General features: G+C 50.5%; 1 protein-coding gene across 5 annotated transcripts in view; it reads right to left on the reverse strand.

The window, feature by feature from the left end:
* Positions 1 to 21,264, reverse strand: part of GATB (glutamyl-tRNA amidotransferase subunit B) — an 81,306-nt gene that overhangs the window by 7,398 nt on the left and 52,644 nt on the right. For all 5 annotated transcript variants that reach the window (XR_014296621.1, XR_014296622.1, XM_082652870.1 and 2 more), the window contains 3 exons: positions 14,300 to 14,433; positions 7,149 to 7,227; positions 509 to 643 (listed from right to left, as the gene is read on the reverse strand). Coding sequence is in view for 3 of the 5 variants with exons in the window: in XM_082652870.1 (XP_082508996.1) it covers positions 509 to 643; positions 7,149 to 7,227; positions 14,300 to 14,433 (348 nt within the window). In the remaining 2 variants the exon portion in view is untranslated. The remainder of the gene's footprint in view (positions 1 to 508; positions 644 to 7,148; positions 7,228 to 14,299; positions 14,434 to 21,264) is intronic.

The raw sequence follows: 21,264 nt of genomic DNA on the forward strand, positions 1-21,264 counted from the left end.
ATTTTCCCCATAATTTACAAATAATTTTCCCTTCTGCCTTTCTTCCCAGCTCTCAAAGGCACAGAACTGAAGTGTTTCCCTGTCTCTGCCCCTGTGCAGTGCTGCCTGCTGCTTCCTGATAGAGAGGTCCTCTTACAAAGCAGAGCTCGGCAACCTTGGGAGAGGGCCGCAGGCCTGGGAGGTCGAAACTTGCTAACACCCCCTTCAACCGAAACTCCATGAGATCAAGCTCCACGGGGGGGATTTTCCTTCTAGGAAAAGCTGTATTTTTCCAATAGTCACCTAATTTCATCTCTTGATTCTAGCTTAAAACTGACAAAAATAACTGGGGGATTATTGATGAAACCGGGCCAACCATTATTAGGAAGCACCGCTGGGCTGCAAGGGGGAGAAGCAGAGGGGCTCCTGGATGAGTCCTCAGGCGGCCCTGGCCCTGGGCCTCTGCCGGCGACCCCCTGCCCACCTGCCGCTGCGCGTGAAGACCCCCTTCCCCCGAGGGGCTAAGTACCACTTGAGGATGTGCCTCCAGCGTGGAGCGGCAGAGCTGCTCCAGCGCCTCTGCATCCTGCATCAGTTCAAGCTGCTTTTCTGCAACGATCTGTGCTGGGGTCTTGCCCTTACTCCTCCACAGTTCCTGAAACACCTGCGGGCAGAGAGAGGCGGGGTCAGCTCTTCTGCCAGCTCCACTTGCTGGGGTGGAAGAGCAGTCAGTGGATTCCCAGCTGCATGCAGACACACCCGGGGCCTCCCCGCGCCGAGCTGTGCCCTCAGAACAGAGCCGGAGACCCTGCCGGTGGAGACGCTGGCGGAGACGGGTCGTCCCCACTCGCCGACTCCAAGGGCACAGCAGGGAGGGCGGGGAGTGTGAGAAGATGATCACTCACAGGGCCCCTGCTGACGGGAGTGCCACGGAATTAATTAATTGCGGTGACATGTTGGTGAAGGATGGGGCCACACGGGCTGCAAAAGGGAACCACTGCACTTAGAGGGGGTCATGAAAACTTGGCCTCTGCTAGGAAACAGGAGTTTTTTCAGGGAGGGGGCGAGAGAGGAACCCATAATGAAGATACAGAATGGAAAATAACGAAAAACATAAATCACAATCCTTGGGGACCAAGGCTTACCACGTCCATCCCCACAGGTGGATGTGGCTCGGAACCTGGCTAGGATAATGAGCAGTTGACGGTGTGGGTATTTTTCTACTTAAAGAGATAACCAATTCCCACACTTAATAAAGTTGGAAAAAAAGGAAGACATCTGTAAAGAAGGGGTGTCCCAGGGCAGTTTTCCACAGTGCCTGTTTCTCTAGTGTGAGCTGGAAGGGGAGGGGATCCCGTTAGCCTCCATCTCAGCCAGCAGTCAGCACTGAGCACTTGCCAGCCAGGAGCCCCTCTGCCCAGAGCAGTGTGCCTTCAGCTTGGCTGTCGGGCGCCCATGGTGACTGTGGCCCAGAGGCGTCTGGGGCATCCTTCCGAAAGCGCACCTACAGGGCACACTCTGGCGATCACCACACAGCCCTGGCCGCGTATGCAGACCTGTCCCCGCTCTTAGAAAAATACTGAACATAAGTGCCTCCAACTCAATTCTTCAAACGTGTATTCAGCCGACAATGAGAAAGGCATTGAGGAGAAAGGGGCACACAGCGGGTAAGAACCTCCCCTGCTCTCAGCGGACATACTGATGGCGTGCCCACAGCACAGGAACCGGAGGACAGACAATCTGTGATGCGGATAAGACTCAGCGTCTGAAGAGCTTCTCTGCCCCCTTTCCCTGATAGAGTTATTTCTCTTGAATAAGACAATTTTAAAACATTGCTCCTAATTATAAAATTTAATATGTGTTCACTGTAGAAAATAAGGAAGGAAATACAGAAAAGACAAAGAGAAATCTTACCCAATTCCCATCCCCTCAAGGTGACCAATGTTAGTATTCTAGTATTTTCCCTTTCATGGTTTTCTTTCTGTTTTGTAACATAATTGTGATCACAGCACATATACAATTTGTAACCTGCTTCTGTTTCACTGATTACAGAAGTACTTTCTTGTATTAACAAAAAAATCCAATATTCATCATGATTTACTTAAATGACCCCCTACTGGTAGATTCGGACCAGTGTTTATTTTGTTCATCTGCAGAGTCTCCTAAAAAAGTTTCTAGTTGAAAATGTCCAACATTCAGAAAGAGAGAATGGAGATCCCAAGAGAGACCAGATCCCTAGCTTATAACAGAAGTCACCTGCAAGAGTGATTGATGAGAAGCTACACAGCAACTCTTTACAGGAAAGCCCGGCAGGTGTGGATGCTGCTTGCAGCCCAGGCCTGGGAGGAGCTGAACGCCTGGCGGTCACAGGCCCCTGCAGCCACTGCGGCTGAAAGTGCAGAGCTGAGCTGAGCTGGCCGCCCAGGGGTCAGCCTTTGCCTGGCACCCAGTACACCTGGGACCCGACAGGCCCAAACACTGGTTGGATCTGCTTGGGCCAAAATAACAAGAATGAAGGCAATTGAGGCAGTCAGGGACCAAGGCCAAACCACACCTTTCAGAAGGAAAAGCAGGACAATGCTGGGATGACGCTTTTACATGCAGAGAGGCTGGCTGCTCCCTGAGAGAGTGGGGAGGGGTACCAAGGAGTGACCTAGGGAAGCACACCTCAGCAGCCTCCAGGAGCAAGTGCCCGGTGGCTGCAGGGTTCTCCCACTCCCAGAGTTAGAACACACCAGCTTACTCACTTCCCCAGTTAGCACCCCTGGGCTGACACAGTGGATTCCAGAATCCAATCCTCTGCTTGTTCCTATTTAAGGCACAGATTGTGCCCTCCTGGCTGTAGCCCAGCAGGGCGGGAGCCACTATACGGGGCCCGGCCGCCTCCAGGCCAGACTCTGCGGCCTCCCCCGGCCTCCTGGCTGCAAACATCGTGGCTCTGTGCTTGCCAACCTCGTGCTGCGGCATAAATCCTCAGCTTTTGTCTGTGTTTAATCACCACCCTGGGAAGTGCTATCGAAGTGCAATTGTTTCTGGCCAGGAGTGCACCTCCCAGGCCTGCAGCTGCTCACCCAAGACAGACCGCATCACAAGGGGGTCCTGGTGCAGGGCCGGTCATCTGGGTTAATAAATGGCCACCAGGGTAGGGAGTGCTGCAAGCTGGGGACCCCCGATCACACCCCCACCACCGAAGCCAGCTCTGACGCATGCGGTGGAAACTCAGGCTTCAGTTCCCGGTGACTGAGCACACACCCTCCTAACTACTACCCAACCATTTCTCTAGCTAAAGCTATTTTTAAAGAATCTGGAGGGAAGGACAAAAGGAGAGCACACAGGCTCCTGGCCTGTCCCTGCCTGTTTGGGGCTTCCAGGGTCAGAGGGTGGCGGAAAGACCTGTTCCAGGGAGAGGGCAGGGAGGGAGCGGTGACAGACAGAGAGGGGGTCCCTCTGGGCAAAGGCAAGTATCGCGAAACGTCATTCTTCTAGAAAGGCACAGACGTCAATCTAGGCCCTTAAGAGAAGCAGGGCACAGGAAAATGTGCAAAGAACTGACGCACTAAAACGGAGAAAAAGACATCAAATTATTCGTAAGTTTTACTGCACGATGTAACATTTTCTATATTAAAAGGTTTTTGGTGATTTCTGTTTAAGGCAGACCCCAAAGTAGACAGGAGGAAATTGCTTAAATGGCACACTCGCATGTTAAAATTCGACTTCCATCTCTGTGGAATCCCTGTCCAGCCTGGTCCCACAGGAAGCACTAGAGGGACAATCCCTGGGAGACGGTGGACCGTCTGCACTTACTCCAGGCTCGCACAGAGGAGACACGTAGGCATCTGGGGTGATTTCCCCCGGGGCCTGGCTGGCCAGCAGTCTGGACGACGCCCGGGGCCTCCGAGTCCCCAGAGGCTCAGGACCCTGGCATGCTAGCCGCAGGGGTGTTGTGATTCTGCAGGTGGGAGTCTGGTGTGCCCTGTCCTTGGTGAGGGGAGGAGACAGGGGCTACTTCATTAGACAGAACCGGATCCTGTGAGAGGAGCCCGGGTGCTTTTGTCTACAGTTACCAGGAGTTTGCTCATGGTGATAAAAAATCTTTGAGCTTCTGTTTCTGAAAGACAGGGCTGCCTCACGGCAGCAACCTCTCAACTCCCCTGGGGCCCAGGGAGCTGAGAGGATGAGGTTTGTAAACCTCAGAAGCACTGTTGGGACACCTGGGGGCAAGGTGCAGTGAAATGTGTCAGGGATGAAAATAATGGACAGTCATGGAAAGGAGAGCCGGATGGCAAGAGGTGGATTAATAATAAATTAGACGTAAAGTGGGAGAGTCTTTGGAGTTCAGAACGTTCTCAGGGCAGGATGACTCTTTCTGCGTATCTGTCATCCTTAGGAGTCATTTTCTCAGTCAACTTTCTTTCTCATCTCCTGGTTATTCAGTCACTAGTAGGACCTCTTCCAGTTCTGTCAGAGGAAACACCAGTAACCAATGGAACCAGAGTCCTTCTGCCTCACAGGGTTTCTAAAACCTAAGGCCTACTTGGATTCCTCTGTCAAATTCAGTAAAAAATAATTATAACACATTTATGTGTTACATTTTACAGTAGACTCTAAAAATAAAAAAGACGCTCAATGTAATTAGTCATCAGGGAAATGCAAATCAATCCACCACGAGCTACTACTTTACACCTACTAGGAGACGACTGTAACCAAAAAGCAGGACAATTACAAGGGCTGGCGGGGATGTGGAGAAACTGGAACCCTCACACACTGCTGACGGGACTGTAAAACGGTGCAGCCCATTTGGAAAACAGTCTGGCAGGTCCTCAAAATGTTAAACATACAACTACCACATGACCCAGAGATTCCATTCCTATAGGTACAGCCCCAAGAAATCTGAAAACATATGCGCCAACAAAACCCTGTACATATATGTTCACAGCAGCATTATTCATAAGAGCCAAAAACAGGAAACAACACAAGTGTCCACTTACTGATGAATGGTAGACAAAATGTGGTTCTACCCACACGATGGGATACTCTTTAGCCATAAAAAGGCACGAAGTACTGACACAACATAGATGGACTCTGAAAACATGACACTAGGTGAAAGAAGCCAGACACAAAAGGCCACATATCGTATGAGTCCATTCATCTTAGATGTCCAGACGAAGCCAATCCATAGAGACAGACAGTAGATTAGCAGTTTCCTAGGGCAAAAGGGGTTAATGGGGCGAAACTGCTAACTGGATGCAGGGTTATGTTTTTGCGGTGATGAAGATGTTCTGGAATTAGATAGTGGTGATGGTTATAACCTTGTGACTATACTAAAAACCAATGAACTGTAGGCTTCTTAAAAAATAAAACTAAAAAACAGTACACTAAAACCTCTTATTTTCAAAAGCCTTGTTTTTCTAACCTCCTGTCTGCCCAGCCCACAATCTACCCTGCTAACTGTATGTGTGCACAGGAAGCTGCCTGGGATGATGCTCACCCAATATTTTTTTTTTTAATTTTTAAAATTTTTTGGCCACGCCGTGCAGCATGTGGAATCTTAGTTCCCCGAGCAGGGGTTGAACCTGCACCCCCTGCAATGGAAGCGCGGAGTCTTAACCACTGGATGGCCAGGGAAGTCCCGTTCACCCAGTATTAATGGTAGTTATTTCAAGGTGGTAGAACTGGAAAATCTTTATATTTTTCAGCATTACTTAAGTTGTTACAATGAACAAATACCATTTTTTTCCCACCAGAAAATCAGTGATTTTTTAAAAAAACAGAACAAGGTAGAAAAATTAAAAAGCAAATCCCCTAAGGCAATGGTGCATAAGGGAGATGCCCTCATGGGACACACAATCAGACTCTTATTTTGGTTCTGTGATTGCCTTACAGAAGCCAGGATTCACCCCACCTCCTTTAAACACGCTAGAAGCCAACAGAATCCAAAAATGTCTCTATCTCTGTCTGAACCCAGCTGTCAGCATCCCCCCGCAGTTCTAGTTTCTCCCCTCTGAACCTAACATATTATCTGCACTAGGTTTTCTTTGCTGGGGCAGGAGGAGTAGGAAGGGGAAGTTTTTTTCCTCTTTGGTTTGAAATGCAACAATTCATTTGCTCTTATGTGTATATACAGTTTCTTTCTGCCCTCCGGCCATCTAATCATTCTGCTACTGCTGAACGCTCTCATAAACATTTGTATTCCTCTGACATCCAGGCAACCAAAACCCTTTCCTAAATGTGGCGCAGTCCCTATACTTGACAGCCTCACTTGGTGGTGGGTAAACAGAACCTTTATTAGGTCCTATCCCCAGTTTCACAGCACAGAGCTGGGTGTATGCTCCATGGTGCCTCGTAATTAGCCAAAAGCAGCGCTTTTCCAAAGCCTCACTATGTAACCTGCCACTACTGAGAACATGTATAAATATTAAACGCCAAAGGCACCATTAAAATAACATTAAGTTACTGGCTGAAGAACTGACAGCTGTGATATCTCAAGTCGAGATCAGGCGGCCGCCTTGGTGTTCTTTATCTTTCCGGGTGCTTATTTGTAAGAGTTTTCTGAGTTCCAGGGACCTTGCGCCCACCTGAGACTGTCAGGTGGGGCTGGAGATGAGGCGGAAGGCCGCCTTTGATGACGATGCTATTTGTCTGGGTTTTCACACACTGGGCCTGTCTGTTAAATTTGATCTACTAAGTGGGAGGCAGTCTGTCTGGCCTCACCCTTCTTGCTGGAAGACTGACTTTCAGGGGCAACCACGTGACAAGACAAACGAGCCCCTGGTACTGGGTGGGAGGCTGCAGAGGACGGACGAGGGAGGAAAAGGGCCAGGGAGCAGTGTCGGCCACACAGGGCACGGGGGAAGCGCACAGGCCGAAGCCCCCAGGAGCTTCAGGGCCCACCTTTCACATAAACAAATGTGTGGGAAACATTCCGGGCAAAGCCAAACAACTACGCCGTCTGGTTAGCAAAGATGAGAAGCAAATTACCTGCGTCATACATAGTACTGGCTTTATTTCATTTGCTAAATAAAATGTTTCTACCTCTCCGTATAAAAATAGCCCTTAGAAGCATTTAATACTTCAAAGATGAAATGCACTTAGTGATGGCATTTGACTTTCACATAAAACATGTACGGGGCTGGCAGGGTGGTCGGACCCTTTGGGAGGTGGGGACATACCTGTTTAGCTGCGGATGAAGAGACGGCTTTCCTGTCCAGCAGGTCAAGCAGCTCAGCCAGGGCAGAGGGTGTGACAGGACTAGCAGCCCCAAAAAGGAGAGAAGAAACATGTACATTTCACTCTGTCGGTGTATGCATTTATGGTTATTTAAAATCAAAGCACGTGATTTTGTAGGTTTGAATAATTCAATCCACACCCAGGAAAAGAAGTAACAGGCCAGTTAGGCTCTATGTTATTTAGTTATCTTGTACTTTAGGACAGAACACATTTTTGTGACCAGTGTTGTTTTTCTTTATTTTACTACCCAACAATAACCGCAGTTTGGCAGAAGTTGTAGTGACAGACAACTGCTCAGTTTAATTAGTCAAAAAAAGGAGGTGGCTGCAAAATTCATGAACCATGACGAGAAGAGAAAAAACCAAAACCCAGTAATTAAATATTTTCGACTGAAAGATCAGCCTAAAAAGTACTTCAAACAAAACAGCTAACAAGGCCAGTTTTCGAGTGTTTTTGTGCAAATATAAATTCTTTTTAATCGTAAGAACTTGTCTTTTAGGGACGCAGTGACTACCAGCCATGTCGTCAGCCATCCTCATGGGCATCCACAAACTGCTCTCTCCCGCAGGCTCGCAACAGCTTCTCACAGAAGGGCCTGGAATTCATTATGCCTACACTTCTAGGAAGGGACTTATTTGCCAAGATCCCATGATATAAAAGGACGAGAGGCAACCAAAGGCGTAAAGTGTCATTAATTGACATTCTGGGGTGAGGGGGGCGGTGAGTGCCTAGGATTAGTGGAAAAGACTGAATTACAGACTATTTCTTTTAAAATACATAGTTTTGCTACTTTTAAACACATGCAGCAACTAGGCTAATGAAACGCTGTCTGTCTGAGGTCATGAGGGGACCAGTTTTAAATAGACTGGAACGACTTATAAATAGCACGTTAGTGTGTCTGTGTAAACGAAAGCTTCTGGAACGTTTAACACTACTTGAAAACACCTTCTGTTTAAGTCTCAGTTCCCATTACTCACTATTCATTTCTTTGTTAAGCTCTTAGATAGTAAAAAGGAAACTACCGCTCAGCCCCTACTCCAATTTCCCGGAATTCCAGGCCAACCGAGTGCAAGTGCACCAGGTCTGACTCAGGTGCAGTGAAACCTCACAGGGCTGTTCACGTGAGGCAGCTGACACACAGAGGCAGCCCACTGTCCTGCAAGTGTCTGCTTATCCCGAAGTATGGATAAAAGATCATTCCAAGAGGATATTAGGTTTGCAGAGTGTCTGGACCACCCTGATTAAATCTCAGCAGGACAAGGGGCAGAGGGCTGGGAAATCAAGACACCCTTTCTCTAACTTCCCACCCTATTGACAAGTAACAAAGAATTCCCGAAATAAATTCGGGTTTCTTGGATGTTCTATGATCCTAGTAAACATAAAGGCCAATTAGAGTGCAGACTGTGTGTAGAACCTGTAATAAGCACTGAGGTTGAACTAGATTTCTCAAGCCTGCAAACAAAAGGGTCCCCACTCCCACGTGAGCTGATGATAAAGGGATGTGAAGACAGAGAAGGACAGAAATAGAGTACAGCATGACTAAAAATACTTCGCCTTTCATCCAATGACCTTCATTCACTATGAAATACCTCCACTGACTTGGGATTTCTCAATCGCCCTTTTGTACCCACTGTGCTCGACACATAGTAGGTCAGCAGTATCTGTGTCACAGACTCCTTCCCCCCAACTGGGACACTGTGTCTACTAATTCCAGCTGTGCCAGGGCTCACCTCCAGTAAGACGATGACAAAGATCAGGACCTGTCACCCTGGCCTTGAAAGGCCCCCCTCATCAGGTTAAATAAATAAATCGGCCGATTTGGAACAGAACAGCAGCAGAAGCACAACTGGCTGCTGTCAGATCACGCTGGTTTCTGGGCCGTGGGTGTGTCTCCACTAAAGAAGAGCCCGACGTGGAAGGCTAGTCTCCCATCCCCAGCCCGGCGCATCTGCAGACGAGGGGAAATGGCATCTCTCAAGCCTTCCAACTTCACCCAATCCCCTAGAGCTCTTATGGGATCACGACTCTATCTCCAGCCTGGATTCTGGAAGCAGACACCCTGACACCTCCACAGCCACCCCCGTTCCTGTGAAATGTGCCGCCTGTCGCAACCCCTGAGCTCATTTTAGGCCCAAGCTCATGGGACACAGAGGCTCGCGGAGAAAGACAGGGAGACACGGACACCTAGGCGGCTGCTCAGCAATCCTTCTGTTCACCTCGCTAACGTCCCAGCGCCCCTGCCTGGCACTCCCACCCAAGCTGCTGTTCTAGAGCGTCTCCTTCCCACGCCCCTTCTCAGCACGGACCCTCACCTCCCGCATCATAAGGTCACCCACTGATGGAAGGCTCAGAATCTTCTGGGGTGCCCGCCTCCTCCTCTTCCATCAGACAGCCCCCTGGACCCACGCTCTTGCCTGCATCACCTGCCACTGCTACGCATCCTACTCGGACGCCGGGTTCCTCCCTCCTGCGGCTTTAACCCCACACCTTCACGAGCGCTCAGATCTGCCCTGTGTTGACAGTGCCTCCAAGTGGTCTTGCAGTCACTTGATTCTGCCTGACCTTATTATTATTATTTTTTACCAATGAAGAGCATCAGTGGCTACTGTCTGCCCTTGTTGTTTGGATCCCAACCCTATCCCTCTGCAGATGCTGTTCTTTTAAAATCACCTCCCCTCACTAATTACCAAACATAATAGCTTCCCACCCTGCTGCACCCCCTGAGAAAACCCCTTCTCCCTGGGCCTCCAGTCTCTTTTCCCTCCTTGACTGCCCTCCTCCACCTCTTCCCGCTGGCGAGGAGTGGCCCGGGCTCCCGTCTCCCCACACATGTTCTAAGCCAGGGGTCGGCAAACTTCTGGGAAGCGCCAGAGAGCAAATATTTAAGGCTCCGTGGGACACACCTGGTCTCGGTCATGCAGTCTTCTTTGTTTTGGTTTCTAAATATACGAGGTAATAATCATCCTTAGCTCACAGGCTGTATACAAACAGGCCCGCGGCTGTGACCTCTAACAGGCTCCCACCTCCTACATCCCATTCTTGGACGCTGCCCCGCATCTCACGCTGCCGGACTAATCCTCCTGTGAGCCTCAGCCCCTTCTCAGCTCAAAGGCCTTCCCTGGTTTCCTAGTGCCTCAGGAGCTGCTGCCCGCAGCTGACCCGCAAGTTCAGGCCCTCGGCTGGAGTGAACAACTGGACAGCTGCACCTGCCTGATATTACCAGGAAATATTTGGTCAGGGAATCAGTAACTTCCACTTTCCTAACTAAATCAAATCTGGTATGAATAGCTATGAGTTATTAACCAAGAAAGCAATATGCTCAAAATAATGAAAAAGCCAAGTTCAACAAGCACTTTTCTGGCCAGACCCTTTAAACACCAGTCTTCTGAGAGGTCTTTAAAGATGAACGCTCACTTGCAAAATCACTTCCTGCCAACGTGATCTCTGGAGTGTCCCTTGCCTGGTGTCATCATGAGACTACTGCTAGCTTTGCAGCTACTGCCCTTCTAGGCTTTGGAAACGTTAGCCCAGCTGCCGAGGTTGCTCACTGGTTAATGTTTGCTCCAAGGTGAGGCTGGTATATGCAGCCCAGGCAGTGGTTGTCTGAACTGTGTAGACTGTGAGAGCTGCTACACAGAGCTTGCTTCCTGTTCAGTTCCTGTTCTACATAAACTCTAGCACAGAACTGTTGCTTAGCTTCCTCCTTCCTTGACTTTGGAACAACCAAGCACACTTTTATTTAGAGTTTGGTGCCCTTGGAGTTCTTTTTTCTTTTTTTGATAAAGTTATTCATTTTATTTATTTATTTTTGGCTGTGTTGGGTCTTAGTTGCTGCGCACGGGCTTTCTCTAGTTGTGGCGAGCAGGGGCTACTCTTCGTTGTGGTGCGTGGGCTTCTCATTGCGGTGGCTTCTCTTGTTGCGGAGCACAGGCTCTAGGCACACGGGCTTCAGTAGTTGTGGCTCGTGGGCTCTAGAGCGCAGGCTCAGTAGTTGTGACGCACGGGCTTAGTTGCTCCGCGGCATGTGGGATCTTCCCGGACCTGGGCTCGAACCTGTGTCCCTTGCATTGGCAGGCGGATTCTTAACCACTGCGCTACCAGGTGAAGCCCCCCCTTGGAGTTCTTAAGACTCTAGTGCTTACGAATTGTTTGGATAAATACCAGAGGCTCCAAGTTCCCCTGACAGTCTAATTTATCAATCTCAGCTCCTGTAGAAGCTCCTAAAATGGTTGTTAGCAAACCCCTCACGTCACAGATCAACATATAGAGAAACTGGTCTGGAAGCCAGGGGGCTGGCTTCCGGTTTGAGCAGTTGTGCACCTTACCTCTAGGGGCCTGGATTTCCTCCTCTGCTAAATGAAAGAGCTGAACCAGAGGTAGCTCAGGTCTCTGCTGAGACTGAAATTCAGTGACTCTAGCAATCAGTCAGCAACATGGAAAACGCTTTTTAAAGCTAAGAGTTAGATCTCCTCCCAAAGCTCCAACCACTCCTTCCCGGAGCCTTTCAGGTGAACGTGGTCTCGTCCCTCTCTGCTTGCACCGCACTGACTAGTTCTAAACAAGAAGCACTCCATTCTGCCTTGAGGTAAAAGCATTAGTGCACAAGTCCAGTCCTCCCCAGGACACAGCTTCTTAAGGGCCGGGCCAGCGTCCTGCTTGGCTCTCCACGAGCTCCGCACAGAGGGTGCTCTACAGCCAGTGCTGGATTCACGGCTCAACTCCCGCGACTTTCCACACCCTCCATGTTCCGGCTCGACCCCAATCATATGGTCAACTGTACTTTTCTGCCATTTTCCACCCTCTGCTCCTCCCAGCTATGCTCCCCCTGCTCCCCAAAGCTGCTGCTTCTTCGCCATCCCCACGCCCTGGTTCCTCACAGATGTCTCCTGGCCCCTCCTTCACCAAGACCTCTCCAGAGCCATTCAGGCTCTGGTACAGCTATACCTCCTCCATCAACTCTGCCTGAATGGGCCCGGGCTTTTCAGTGTGAAGACTGAAGTTTCTGAGTAGAGAGGTCAAACCGGGGAGGACAAGAAGGAAAGAAACAGGCAACAGATGCCATGGGAGTTTGGGGATCGGGGCGGGAAGGGGGGGACATCGTTTTGGTACCTCACATACCATCACGGAATAGAGAAGGAAATGGACACTAAGGGCCCACGGGCGCCGTGTGTTTTCCTCTCAAAAACTCTCGGAGGCAGGCACTATCACTGTCATTTACAGTGACGGCACTGAGGGTGACTCATCCAAGGTCACGGCTGTAAGAAGCCACGTGAGGAGGTGAAACAGAGCCACATGGCCACACTGGTACCTGTGCAAACACACTGCGAGCAAGAGGCCGAACATGAAGCCAGCATCGCACAGGGGTAACTTCTCCGAACAGACGACTCTTTGGACTCACGTATCAGTCAGCACACGCCTGTCTCCCCGGCTCTGCTTCCCCATATGGCCGTGGGCGCTGCTGCAGCAACGACGCTCCCCAAGAACAGCTCGGCCTCCCGCGGGGCGCCACCTGCCTGTGTGTCCCTGATGAACACCCACATTTAAACCTGCTGCCCGTTCTCTCCTTCCTCACACTCTCCTTTTCTCTGGCTCCTATGACACCCATGGTCCTGGTTCTGTCCCTCCTTCCCTGCCCATGCTCCTTGGGTAGTCCAGGGAGTCTCAGGCCTGGTCACACGGTATCCTCCCCACAGCTCTCACCTGCTCCAATGGCTTCCAGTACCATCTACACATTGCTGAGTCCACGATCCGCTTATACTGGGCCGTGCCCTGCCTTCCCCGAGATGCCACGCTCGGGCTCCCCTCGAGCCACGTGCACACGCTGCTCTCCACGCCTGGAGCGTGTGCTGGACTTGGCCTGCTGGGCCCCGTTCACCCTTCACTCAGCAGGGAGCTCAGCTCTCCTCTCCCCCTTCTCAGGGCACCCAACTCGCTGCTTTGTAAGGACCACGGGGACCGCGTCTGCCTCGTGAACCGGCTTTCCCCACGCTCAGCACAGAACTTAGCATAGGGCAGAGTCTCAATTAACAGGTGCTGAGTTTTGAACAAGTGAGAACTCTCGGATTTACACTCCCAGATGCCTCCCAGCAGATGTAGGCCCATGTATCTGACTGCCTATCAGTCACCCCACGAGGGGGACATCTGTCCCACAGGCAACTCAAACCCTGCATGTCCAACAGGAACATGGCATCCTCCCCACCTGTCCCTCTTCCTTTACCTCCCACCAGGTTGAAAGGCTCCACTCCATCTCGCCCCAAGCCCGCGTGAGGGAGGTGGAGTCATGTGGAGTTGAGAACACTATCCGCACCTTGGTCCACCGCACTCGGGCCCAGGCACAGGGCGTTTCGCACGGGCGCTCCTGTAAGAGGTACCCAACTGGGCTTCCCACCTCGGCTCCATCTTCCATCCCATCCCCCCAGAGGGGACCTGGAGTGAGCGTGTGCTCTCAGGCCTTTGACAGCTGCCGACAAAGGCGTGTGAAGCCTCCCGGGTGGCCTTGCCCATCCCTGCAGCTCCCCTGCTCCCTCCCGAGCACCCTGGAGCTTCTGGGCCTCCTGAGCCCACCACGCCTCTTGTCTCTGAGTGTCGCACAATTGCATCTACGGTCCAGAATGCTCGGAACCCTCCCTCCACTTGGCAACTCCTCAGGGCTTGGTCTCTGAGGGAAACTCGCTCTCCCTCCTGAGGGAAAGCTTGGTGGACGCCCCAGCCTCGGTGCAGGTCCCCTTCCTGTGCATTCATGGTGGCCTGAACACACCTGCGGTGTAACGGGATCGTACTGAGCCGACTGTCTGCTTTCTTACAGCCTGGATGCCCTGCAGGTAGGACACTCCTCATTTACTCATCTGTAGGTCCCCAGCCCAGCACAGTACAAAGGACAGCGTGGACGGTCAGAGATCGGAATAAATGAGCTTTCAGATGTGAAGGGGATGGCGGACAGCTTTAGACTCTGACATTCACAGGGGATGTCTGTGTCTCGTCAGGAGATCCTGAGGGGGAAGAAGGAGGGCAGAACACCAGCCCTGCCCTGTGTCAACTGCTTCTGGACACAGAGTTCACCAGAAAGGAAAATGCGCCCCCAGACCCCACTCACCTCTCACTGACGGCAAGGTTCTGTTGCTTTAAAAAGCCCAGAAAAGTGTTGAGGACCCAACTAGTCACTTTTTTTGGCTCTGCCCTAGTTTCTTTTATCACATTTTGGAAGAACTCCAGTAGGCCAACTTCATTCTGTAAAGAAAAAGAAAATGATATAAAGCCTCCAAAAAATGAAAGATCAGTATTCTGAAACTGTCACCCTCTGCATCCCTGAGACATCTACTGGTACTTCCCCAAACAAGGATGTCACCAGAAAATTCTGATCCCTTTCAGTAAACAGCAAGTATTCTACTACTTCTACTACTGTCAGCATGCATTTATACAGCAGTCTGTCGAAGGAAGGAACATACTGCAGACAGCCTGGACTTTGTGGACCAGAGGACGATGAAACCTGACATCCCCTAAACGCATTCGCCCTCTCAGTGTCAGCCATGGGTACCCTACCCTACAACGTTTATCCCTGAGCAGCATGTCTAGCCTGAGTTTACCGTCCTGTCTCTTTCCAGGCCTGTCTGCTCCTGTAAGTCCTAGCGATGGCTAGAAAAAGAAGGTAAGAAAAGCAGCAGACCAAGAAGGAACAAACAGAACATTCTACTTCTGAAAAATCAAACGTGGATCGTAACTGTACTCATCTTCACATCATCCCCAGAGCGGACAGAAGTGGTTTTCACATGTTTTCAAAATGAGTAAGAACACAGGCACGTGACCCACTTAGACCACGTGATGGGTGGAGGGTAGTGCCAGGCCTCTGAGCCCAGCTGATCCTGGCTCTCACTGCGCTCTGTGAAAACAATCACCTGGGTTGGCTCATCAAGGAGACGTGCTTGAAGAAGCCCCTACTCTCCCTCCCCCTCCGGACTGCCAACTCTGTGAGTCAGGGGCCACGCTGCCCGTTCTCTCTGGGACTAGAGCTATGTCAGTGCTGGGTCACGGCAGCTGCCTGGTTAGCATCGATGGGTGAATCAGCGTCTCCCATCGCCTTGTGTTTTCTTAAAAAAAATCACATGTGAATGCTCACCCTTTATCATACCATGTTCACCTTTAAATATCGGAATTGCCACAATTATGCCTAAGAGTAATCCCCAAGGCACTCACTGAATTATACAGTACATTGCCTGCTCAGACGGATTTGGCAAAACCAAGAAATGTGGCTAAGCCCAGCCCTTGTTTCTCAATGAAGAAAATAAAAACATGTTCCACCCACATCTGAGAGGCTGAAGGTTCCAAATGCATTTTAAACAGTAGGTTTCCCCTACCTGCTGAAATTCAAATCAAACCACGCTTTCCTTAAAATATTCCTTTTTAACTTTATATTGCAGGTAAGGCTCTCACCCTCGCTCCTTTCAGAGAAACTTCATTAACCAAAAGAACATTCTGGAAAAATACGATACTAGGAAGAAGCGAGGCACACTAACAAAAGTGCTCTCAATGTTTCGTGATTGTAGATGCTGTAATAAACACACAGGCACACAGCTGCTAAAATAGAAATTCCGTAAAAAAACGAAAACAAAAACGAACTGCGTGCCCTTTATAACAGTTGCATTCTCTGGTGACAAGCCTACTGAATCATCCCATAATCATCTCCTGAATCTCTTTTCAAGCTGATGGTATTATTCTGCTCATGCTAAACCTGGGCAAAGGCCACCTCAGCAGCCAAAGCTTGACTACAGATAAAGGCAAATTCAGGCAGCATGAAGAGAAAGTTCTGTTTAACTTATGGAAAAGTATTCAAATTTCCACAATGGCACACAAACCACTGGAGAGGGAGAAAACCGGCTACCGGCCCAAATCACATAAGTGGGATTCCCTTTGTTCTAACCCAGAGAGGCTGGCCTGCTGGTGAAAAGAGCTGTCAGGAGGACTCTGCTTTGCCGAGGAAAGGTATTCTAAGTCCACCTAGAAATACTGAACTCACAGGCCTGGCTGAGTTGCTGGGACGTGATGAATATCTATTCCTCTACCCTTGGGTGGTTTTGTTGTTGGACGGATAACATGGCAAGTCAGATTTCTGTTTGTCTTTTCGTGTCAGTGCTGGGAGGCAGCCTCTCTGAGCTGGGGCTGTGCTTCACTGGGGGATATGTGGGTTCAGTACACAATCTGCAATGGATGGGAAAGTCTGCGATCGTGACAGGGCGAGTTGTAGGCAGCAGGGCTGCAGGAGGCCGAGCTGTCCCCACCCGGAGAATGGCAGATGGATGCAAAGTCACACATGGGCTGCCCGCTCGGGCTCTTTACATCAGAAGCCCGCTTACCAAGAGAAAAACACAGCATTCTAGGTAAGGCCTTCTTCGTTTTTCTGTGAGATTGGCAAATGCTTGGCCCAGATCTCAGGAGCCCCTGTGAACATGGCCGCGCAGCCATCTGGTTTTCTTGGGAAAACAATGGACCAGTTAATTCCCTTACATGAAAACCATATTATGAGCAACGCAGGGGAATTCCCAGCCAGTCCAGTGGTTAGGACTCTGCACTTTCACTGACAAGGGCACGGGTTCAATCCCTAGTCGAGGAACTAAGATCCCACAAGCCACGTGGTGCAGGCAAAAAAAAAAAAACAAAGAGCAACGCAAAAAGGCCACTGCATTAGGGAACCCTTAATGTCCTTCTCAGAGGCAACAAGCCAGCACTAATCTATCCCACATCAGACAGAGCTGAACCTTCAGCTACACAGGGCGTCAAGTCTCCCGGCCGACTATGTCTCAAACTGTTCCTTCAAGAGATAGCCCGGGGCTTCCCTGGTGGCACAGTGGTTGAGAGTCCACCTGCCGATGCAGGGGACACGGGTTCGTGCCCCGGTCCGGGAAGATCCCACATGCCGCGGAGTGGCTGGGCCCGTGAGCCATGGCCACTGAGCCTGCGCGTCCAGAGCCTGTGCTCCGCAACGGGAGAGGCCACAACAGTGAGAGGCCCGCGTACCGCAAAAAAAAAAAAAAAAAAAAAAAAAAGAGAGAGATAGCCCAAGTGGCATGGACAATTGGTCCTGGCTTTTGTGTAACACCAGACACTCTTTACAGCTCTGCGACTAACTGGGAAGCATCCTTTTCACATTTTAATCAAATTTCCCAAAGCATCCCATGACACCCAAAGCCAATGCCAGGCCAGCCTCTTGGATGCAGACACGAACCCTCCACTGCCAGTGGGTCTGTCCGCTGGTCACTGCTGGGGTGAGGCAAGGCAGAGGGGTCACCTTCCCTTCCCTGCTGCTTTGGGAAGGAACCTTACCCACACTTGCATCGGGCCCTAAAGCCAGGTGCCCCGCAGCCGACTTTTCCAGCCTACCTTCAGAGATGACCAAATGCCAGAAGACTATCTTGCTGCAAGAGGAGGAAGGCTGATTTCTCAACTGCCATTCCTGTCCTAAGTCACACACGCTGGGAATCTGATGATAGGCAGGATGAGGCTGGACTATATTTAGAAGGCGAATGAAACCCGATAGAGACAGCTGCCCGGTGGCAGACTCAGAGAAGAAAAAGGCCACAGAGCACACGTTATGGGACAGCTGGTTATGTGGCAGGGAGTGACCCGTCAGCTACGGGGACCCTGGCTTTATTGCCTGAATACCTGCTACACGGGGATCAGCGGGCAGCCCTGCGGGGGGAAGGGTGGGGACGGCACGTGGCTACTGCTGCTGCTAATGATGTTAATAGTAGTTTCAACAGCAACAATAATGGGTGCTTTCTCTACATTAACTCATCCAGTGCCAACGACGACTCTGTGGGCGAGGCACTAGTGGAATTCTCTTTTACAGGTGGGGACGCTCTGAGCACTGACTTGCTTGAGGTCCCACGGTGAGAAAACAGTACAGCTGGGACTCTGCAGCCTGTGCTCTCACCCTCTGGGTTCCGCTGCCGCTGACAAAGGACAGTCACATCCCCGCCTTCCTGGGGACTGAAACTGAGCACCCGCCAGGGCTGGGCACAACACGAGGCAACTTGCCCATCCAAAGAATGCACTTCCCCACCACTTGCATGATTTTGAGAGCTGCCAGCTGTTGAAAGGTTCTTAACATATTAAAAATGTAGCAAAGGCCCTCAGCAATTAGCTTAGAAATTAGGAGGAGAAAATGGTGAGTTCAGGTGCTGCCATTGCCAGGTTACACCTAGACCACGTGGTGCTCTCCGCCGCGGCTGACACACACCAGGTCGGGGGGGGGGGGTAGGGAGAGGAACGGTGGCACCCCCCATACAGCGCTTCCGGGGGGACAGGAGGGTGGCCGGAACACCCCCGGAGCCTCTCTCCTGCGTCCCTCCACACCCCTCCCCAGAGAAGTCAGGGAGCGCACCTGCGTGGGTGCTGCCTGATTCTGCAGCATCCCTGTCACTGCAAAACAAACCCTGTTGTCACTCACATAGTTTCGGCGTCAAGCACATGGTATTTCCTCGCACTCTGGCTCCTCCGATGCGGGTGACTCACGCACGAGGTTATACCTAACTGGGCAGGTCGTGCTGTGGGGGGGAGTGGCTGACAGCTCGGGGGACCCCGTACCCGCAACTGAGTGACAACAGCTCCGCCTGGGCTGCACTCACAGGAGCCAGGAGGAGTAGCCCTAAGAAGGGAGGCACCCACAGGGGCCACGCCACGGGAAGAGGGCCCGGCATCTGCACGTCGACGGGAGCTCTGTGCTTCCACATCACTCCTGTGAGTCTAATCCTTCTTACAAGGTGAGAGAAAAAAAGAACTCGGACCCAAAACTTTGTGAAACATGGCCCTGAAGATAACATCACTGCTAGTGTTGGGGTGGAAATGGAAATGAGGTGATAGGAGGCCCCTACGAGGGGCGGCCATGGGAGGGACTGGGACTTGCAGTGGGGCGGGAGGGGGGGTCTCTGCTGTGAACGGCCTCCCTCTGCTTTTCACGGAAACAAGGAGGGGCTGTGGAAATCCTTCAGTGAGAGAGAAGGGGAAAAAAAAGACTCATCCAGAGGATTCATCAGTGGGGAAAACAAAAGGTAGTTAATTGGTGGTGTGAGGCTGGCACAGAAAACACCGCTCTCCACCGAGTGTGCGGAGGAAGCTGGAATCCTGAACCATCACTGCCACTTTCAAGCAGCTCTGAAACTGACTCAAAACACCAAGGGTATGCTCTTTAGCCTGACTCAAGGAATACATGGTTAGATGGGTCTACAGTCCTATTCTGGTCCCCACAATTTCCACCTCTGGGTCACGTTCCCAGAGAGCTTGGGAGCCCCTGAAATCTGAGCGAAACTCCGGTTCCATCCATTTCACTTGTGCTCTGTTCCCAGCAAAGCCGGGAAGCACACACCTCTGAGCTGGACTCCGGGAGCGTTCTCACTGACCCCCGGCTTAGACGCACGGAAATGAGTCTACATTCTCTGTGATGCATTCACTCCAGGAGAGACGTTGAGAGAAACCAATTTGAGAGGAGGACTTTCCCTTGGACAATCAAAATCCAAATAATTCAGGTAATAAAAGTTGACAGCAGACAGGCATAACCAAAGATTGCGAGAATCGGACACAAAGAGGATGTTGTCAAGAAATCAATTCTGATGGTAATCACACTTCAGTGAGCCTAAAACCACTGCTGTCAAAATGGTCCCAACACGGACGAAACCTGTGTTACTCAGCTGAAGCTTTCCGTTAACTGTCCCCAAAAGGAAACCTGTCTACTGTATAGACAGGAAATGAGGCTTCGGGATGGGCTGGGGACAGAGTCCCTGAGAGTCCCCAAGGCTGGCGCTCAGGACTGCACCCCCCAGTGGGCAGGTGCCTGGGCCCAGAGGGGACTCACCTCAGAAAGCCCCTTGCCATTTGCACCTGAAGTGAATGAACTGTGGGTTTTGCGGGAGTCAAGTTAGAAGACGCACCTTTTGATTCGACTTGACCAGAATAAAAACATGGGTTATTTTTTCGGTGCACAGACTAACCGTGAAAGCACCCTTAAGCTGACGAGCACTGGGGGCAATTTTATAAAATGAACAGTAAAATCGATTTTGTAAAGTGCATGAAGCTGAAATATGGTGAGCGATGGTGTTGACCAAATGGATTTTCCTTCAGCTGTGGTTACACGGTGAGTCCTCTGCTACTCAATAAGTCTGGGCGGTTAAAAGCAGTCCATAAGGTTCAGTTGCTTTTCTAACTATTAGCTTTAAAGCAGTATTACCTATGGGATAGACAGATATCTATCACGGGAAATTATTTTATAGGCAATTCATCCAGACAGAAAACCAGGCCATTTCAAGGTAACGAGAGACCCAGAGCAAAACTCTTGGAAAACAATCCATTCGACAGCCAACCATCATGATATCCTTTCTGTTTCTTTGTTCCTCGGAGACATCTTACTCTTTCCATGATGTCAGAAACAAAAGATTATGACTTTAAATGGGGAATAACCAGCTGGGCAAATGAATTTGTTCGAATAAGACCACATATCTTGAGGCTGCACACAAAGACGGACAGACACATAGCAGAAGTCACTGACTCGGAGGGTAATCACATCTCCCTCCAGTCTCACAGAAGCCATGCTGGATTTCTCCTAAAATTCTGCCCTGCGTGGCTCCTGATGTGCTAGCAGCTGTCTGGTGCTCTTGCACCCTGGCAGCATGTTCTTGGGAGTCTGGTCAGCTGTATGTAGACTTTTTAGATTCCGTGAAGACGCTGCTGTGCCTGTCACCTTTTGGGGAAGTGACTCGTTCCCCTCCTCTTTCCTCTGGGCAGGGAACAGCTTCAGGTAACTTCTCAGAGTCCTCCCAGCTCCTCAATGCCAGAGGTGAGATCTGGACTCAAGAGTGTCTGTCTCAGGACTTCCTAGCAGTCCAGTGGTTAGGACTTTGCCTTCCAATGCAGGGGGGTGCAGGTTGAATCCCTGGTCAGGGAGCTAAGATCCCACATGCCTCGGGGCCAAAAATCCAAAACATAAAGCAGAGGCAATATTGTAACAAATTCAATAAAGACTTTAAAGATGGTCCATATCAAAAAAAAAAAATCTTGAAAAAAAAAGAAAGAGTG

This window comes from Grampus griseus (genome assembly GCF_964374135.1).
Source record: "Grampus griseus genome assembly, chromosome: 4".
Taxonomy (NCBI): domain Eukaryota; kingdom Metazoa; phylum Chordata; class Mammalia; order Artiodactyla; family Delphinidae; genus Grampus; species Grampus griseus.